Raw genomic sequence first — 6,435 nt, forward strand, 5'->3', positions numbered from 1 at the left:
TATATTACTTTAATATCAAATGAGTTAATTAATCACTTGTAGTAAATTAATAAAAAACAGCTCAACATTCCTGCTTACAGGAAGTGCCAAAAACAGAAGGCAAGCGACCTCACTCACAGCTTCTTAAGCCAGTAACAGCAGAAGACTGATATTTTATTTCCAGTATCCCCACACATAAAACACTTTCATTATGTACAATAAAAAGAACTGCTTGAGAAGTGAAAGACATTAAAATGAGCTTACAGTACTTTTTATATAAGTGATAAAAATTAGTTTTAAAATGAAACTGATTTAAAAAAATGTGTAGACCCTCTGACTTACAGTTTATGCTACGGAGGACCAAGCTCGTCCCTGTAACAAACAGCTCCTGCACTGAGCACTTACTTAGTATACTCTTGTATGACATTTTTTTAAGACAGAGATTCTTGCTAAATTGTCTAAGCTAGCTTCAAAGTTAGAAACCTCTTACTCCAGGTAACTACAAGTTCTTTCTAATTCTTTAATCATCCCTATTGGTCAAAGAATGGCACAAAAAGGTTAAATGTTTTATCCTAAACTGAACAGGAACTAGCAGAGATCACCTTCCCTGCCACCTTTGTTAATGCTTCCCACTATGCTACACGACTTCCACATTTGACGAAGAAGCACCACCAGTCAGAATTCTTCAGCAGCTGCATCTGCCTTTCTTCAGGATGGAAAGGCTCAGGCAAACTCAGAACTCCTCAGACATCTCAAGTTAAATTCCCTCCCCATTAAACTCATACTGATATGGTTCTCAGTAGTTCCAATTACAAACTATTATGAATCAACAACAAAACAAACCAAAACCCCTCTCTGTGAAAGTTCTAACCTGAACTATTCAGGCTATCTGAATAGTAGTTATCTTTTCTCCCCAATCACTTTCTTTGAGCAGTGTGGGAAACAGAGAAAGCCATGGTAGTCACTCTACTTCCTGTACAAGTTAGACACTTTTCCATTCTTTACAGGTTTCACTTTTAGCTTGAAATTGGCTTCCAGAGGGGGGTATTTTCCTTGGAGTTACCTGTCATGTTTTGAAAGTCAAAAAGCTGCTGGGCACGGTGGCCCATACCTGCAAATCCGAGCTTCCAGTAGGCAGGAAGTTTGAGGCCAGTCTGGACTTCTCTCTCCCTCCCTCCCTCCTACTCTCTCTCTCTCTCTCTCTCTCTCACACACACACACACATATAACACACACACATAACTGGGCCGACACTGGAAAATGTTCATGCACCATCAAAGCAATTTTCAAGACTGACATGGTGCTGTTAACTAAGAAATGTAAAGAGACATTTCCAAAGCTAAGTTCATATTGTTCTGCAATATTATCTATACAAGAAAAGTATTTTATCAAAAATAATTTTCAAATAAAAAGTTTCTACTAGGAAACTCATTAATTTTGGCAGAAATTTTTGACAAAATCTTATGTTACTAACCTGTTCAGCAAAATGTCCATCTGGAAAGCAATTTGATTTTTTTCTTATTCCATACCAGCATCAAGATGGGTTGATAGCCAATAATGTTTTTAACACAGTGATACCATTAACAGAAGAAAACCTCAAAGTCCCTTTATACATTTCTAATGAGTACTTAAATCTTCTCACTTTGACTTTGGGCTAATGGCACTTAATCTAATAGGCTCCACAGTACTCTAACATAAAAAATAAAAAAAAAATAAATAGGACATGGATGGTAGACAGCTCAACAGTTAAAAGAGCACCCACATGGCAGCTAATAGCCATCTTTAACTCCAGGTCCAGGAAACCTAATGTCCATTTATGGCCTCTGTGGGCACTGCGCACATCCAGTGTACAGACATAAATACAGACAAAAAACACCCAAACACATAAAAATAAACCTCAAAAAATCTTATCAAACGTGCCATGTCTAAAGATACCCTTACTTTACAGATTAGGTCTTCCCGAGGTCAGTAGAAAAACCAGATCTTATTTGTGCTCATTTTCTTCTGGGTTGGAAACTGCATTTTAGATAGTCATGGCTGTCAACGCTCCCACTAACTGAACACAAAAGGGCTTATGAGGGAGCTACCTGAGAGAAGCGTGACAGTGAGGAAGACGGAGCATCAGAGACCTCGTGGACACAGTGCAGATTGCTGGGCAGAAAAACAGGCCTACCAGCATATTTTAAGAGGCAAAAAATCTGGATTTTTAGTTAACTCTAACATTAGATGCTAACTAGAAAAATGGATAGTGGATAAAGGATAAAAGTAAGTCTACAGCTGTCAGTTCTTCCTAACGTCCTCAGTTACACCAAGCACAGAAACACTTGGCCCCGAATTCAAGTCATCTCTGGGAGAAGCTCAATTTTTTTTTTTAAACAATATACTTGGAAGATTCAGCCAGACTACAACTGAAGTGTTTACCCTACACTTCCAATTCTTTAACAGCAACATTCCATTCAGTCTTCAGCATGAATTATATGAGAAACTCCCCATCATTCCCCAAGAATCTAATCTAATCTAATCACACATGACAAGGTATGTGACCTATAAGAAATAAAAACAAAAGAAAAAGAATGAGCCAGTCAGTATCAGAAAAAGATAGTCAAAGGGGGATTCCTATTTAACTGTGGATGCTTGAGTCAATGAACTTCCCACCATCCCAACGTTTCCATTTGACACTTATGCTAATTTTTAAAAACAGCTTATGAAAAAGGGTAAACAATAGGAAGGAGGGAGACAAAATGAATAGACAATATATAGTCTCAAAAATTCAGTTCCCAGAATATATATCATGCTCTCAATTATCCAGCATAATGTTTAGCCTGTAATTTATCACAGGAAATTTGAAAACTGCCACCAACACAAAATAATCTGAGGTCTACTTTATGGTTATAAACTGTAAAAATGGAAAATGGCAATGAAAAAGTTAGCAATAGTAGCCTAAATACCCAACGAGTTTAGACATTCCTGATGCATCACTGACAGTCTTATGGCGGGATTGCGGTCAGAGCCAGTTCACTCTCATGTCACCCTCCTGAGCATGGCCTACAGAAGAGCAGATTCTCACCACTTAACAATTTTTTGTTTGTTTTGGGAGCAAATGCATATAGCTAGATGATCTGTATAAATTATCATTCAAATTATGATGATTCATAATTTTACTTGAGATTAACACAAAGATAACTATTGTATTTAAAAAATATAACCAAGAGCAAGTATAAATTTAAGTTTGTGACAGGACAGCAATTTTCAACTATTAAGTCGCAGATCTTATATTCTAATCTAGACCTTTTGGAAAATCAAAAAAGAATAAAGGTAGATGCATTCTAGGAAAATTTCAAACAATTTCATAATGCCTTAGAGGCTGAGTTCTAGAAATAAGTGAAATAGATCTGGATAGTAATACAAAATTCTAGAGGTCATGTGTGTTCTCATTTCAAAGTCTTGTTAAACATAATAACTTATTTATTAAATACAATTATGACAAGTAAACTGTATAAATTTATACTATAAAATAAGTATAAAATAAAATTCCATGTGCAGACTTTTAATATGTTCGGCCTTCCCCAAAAATTTAATTTGTAAAAATGTAATTTGCTGTTTTAAAAGTTGTTTTAGAGCCAGTCATGGTGGTACCTGCCTATAATTCTGGAAGGATTGCTAGTATTTAGGCAGCCTGGATAAAACAGGAGATCGCAAGTTCAAGGCCAGCCCAATCTATGTTCAAAGGCCAGCCTATATCACGATAGCCTGTTTTTAAAAAATAAAAAGAGGGGAAAAAGAAAATCAAAAAGTGCAGAAAGTTACAAAAATAAAAAAGTTCTTCTATCAGAACATTCAGAACTAACTGTTCTCTACTGTGTATTAGTCAAGAATATATTTAAAATACTCTATTGACAACATAACAGGAGTATATACGGCACCATTAAGAAAATACCTTAGTAACTACTACAACTTAAGCACTGCTTCAAAATGTAACTGTTCTAACTGTTCTACTGGAACTCTGACTGGAATTTCATCTACTCTTCAGGGCCTGGGAGGCAGCACGTGCCTGTGATCCTAGCACTGGTGAGGCAGAGACTGAAGGGAGGGAGCTAAGGCAAGCTGAGGCAACCACATCAAGTCACACTGCGACCTTGTCTCAAAAAAAAAAAAGGAGGAAAAGAAAGGGGGGGGAGGGAGGAAGGGCGGGGGAGAGAGGGAGAGAAAAGAGAAGAAAATTATTTTCCCAACTTGCTAGGTAGCCATGAAATTGTATATTACAGTGGTTCAGCCAACATTTCTGTTTTATAATGCTAAAACACCTTTTTCAAATTCACAATCTCTTGAGTGTTAAAAGTTTTAAATACACGTAATAATGACACTTCGTTAGCAAAAACAATATTTATTCCAGCTCTCTAGATATCAGACTGTACTAGATTTAAAAAAAGAGGAGGTCCATATTGTAAAACTATTCTGAAATTTAAAATCTGAACCCAAATATCAATTCAAACAAAAGATAATTTAAGAAAAAAGTGAGACACTATAAATATACATATATTTACTATAAAAAGGCAGCACGTGAGAAAGCACTGAAGCATATAATATAAAAAAAATTAAAAGAATATTATTTTTCTATGATTTATGTAGCAAATTAGGATTCCAAACAATAACTCACTTTAAAAAGCAGAAAATCATATTCTTTTTAAGCAAGGCTAATTTATGCCTTCTTAAAAAAATAATATATTGTTTGAATTTCTACACATATCTAATGAATTAACTATCCAATACACAAGGAGCCTTAAGTTACTCATGGGTCAGAAAAGCACTACTGTGGTGATCAAATGTTCTGGCAATGACAACAAAATGGTGAGAAATCACAGCAATTTAACCTTTGACCTCACCATCCTAATATACTATTTCTCTAATATAGGTTTACAGGTCTTAGTAAACATTTCAACTTTTTCACAAGCAAATTCTCTTCCTATACAAACTTGGTCATAATCAAATGTTTTCTAACTGCAATGTTTAAAGATAAAAGCTTCCTGGTTCTTACCTCAGATCCTGGTGCATGTGACAAGTCTCTTCACAGGCATACTTGCTGCCTAAGCAGCTCCAGAGATTGGGTTAGCAGCCATTTTGAGACAGCTGCACAGTCTCAGTTGCACAAAAGTGTAATTAAGATGGCTGCAACGTGCACTCAAGAACTCACACAGTGAAAACTCAGCCATGTATCAAAGAAAGCCCCTCCCACTTTGTCAGGCTGCAGGAAACTGAACGCAGATAGCTAATGCATATACTGCAACAAACAATGCAGCCACTTAGGATACAGAAAAGAAAACAGAAGGCAGCCAGCCAGTTTTGCAATAAAATGCCTGTGAATCCGGACTTGCAATACAGAGTCTGGGCACATTCCAATCCCAAACAACTTGAAATCCACGCCACATATTAGCAGTAACAGAGATAGAGCCAAATCACACAGAGCCAACACCAGGGAATTGCCTGAAAGAAAGCCTCCACTTCAGTCCAGAAAAACAAGGGAGGACAAAGTCCAACCCTCGAACCCTGCTCAAGACCCCTTTTTCTATTCTTTTCTTTTTACTTTTTCTTTTTTACCTTTAAAGTAATATATCTATCACAAGAAGACTGTCAAAACTGTTTAAGCTCTGTAGTCATTTGATCAGGTTAATTTTAAGAAGCTAATTAAAATTTCCCCACAGAATCTAAGCTTCAAAAGTGCTCAGTCTAGCAGAATGGTCAGAGTTTACAATCATATTTTTTTTTCAATTTGAACAATTACTGTCTTAAAAATAAGATGGCAACAAAGCTTATTGTAGTAATTTCTCATAATTATAACATCTCTTTGTAGTCCAAATGTCACAGGAACATTCCCAGGCTCCACAGAGTTCCCAACATTTTGGTACCTGTGAAGTGAGTGAAGAATGCAGACCCCCTGTGAAGGGGAACTGGGGGACAAAGGGTACAGACAGTCTGGAAGTGGATGTTGAATCAAGTCACATCTGAGAACACTCGCAGCAAACTTGGCTTGGCAGAAACAGCCAGCAGAAGAAAGGGCCAAAGGCACACAAAGGCCTGTTCTGCTTCAGTTTCCATCAGCTATGGAGTCCAGTTTCCCCCATTCTTCTTCGGTATACAGTCTTCAAATTTAGTTATCTTGTGTTGTGTCTATCTAAATGTTGTTACTTATTACAACTTCTTAAGGGTATAAGAGAGGTGACAGAAATGCAATTAAAAAAAGATTGGCCTTATGAGATGATAAAATATGTGGTTCTTTATCTCACTCTATTTCTTTATATGTTTGAAATATTCCATAATTTTTTTAATTGCTCAGCCTTGAAAGAGACCTTTATTCAGTATTCTATGAGAGGAACTGGGTAATATCTGTGAAAACTGCCTTAAGTGCTAGATCAGAAAAGAAAAGAAAAGAAAAGAAAAGAAAAGAAAAGAAAAGAAAAG

General features: G+C 36.4%; 1 protein-coding gene across 5 annotated transcripts in view; it reads right to left on the reverse strand.

Moving 5' to 3' along the window:
• Positions 1-6,435, reverse strand: part of Atf7ip (activating transcription factor 7 interacting protein) — an 89,639-nt gene that overhangs the window by 71,160 nt on the left and 12,044 nt on the right. Inside the window, exon 1 of one of the 5 annotated variants that reach the window (XM_055610643.1) lies at positions 5,015-5,036. The exons of the other annotated variants lie outside the window; for them this stretch is intronic. Within the exon in view, the coding sequence (XP_055466618.1) occupies positions 5,015-5,031 (17 nt within the window). The 5' untranslated portion in view covers positions 5,032-5,036. Of the gene's footprint in view, positions 1-5,014; positions 5,037-6,435 lie in introns of those variants that run through there. 5 annotated transcript variants of the gene reach the window in all.

The sequence above is a fragment of the Psammomys obesus genome, unplaced genomic scaffold, assembly GCF_907164565.1.
Source record: "Psammomys obesus unplaced genomic scaffold, mPsaObe1.curated_primary_1811, whole genome shotgun sequence".
Classification (NCBI taxonomy): domain Eukaryota; kingdom Metazoa; phylum Chordata; class Mammalia; order Rodentia; family Muridae; genus Psammomys; species Psammomys obesus.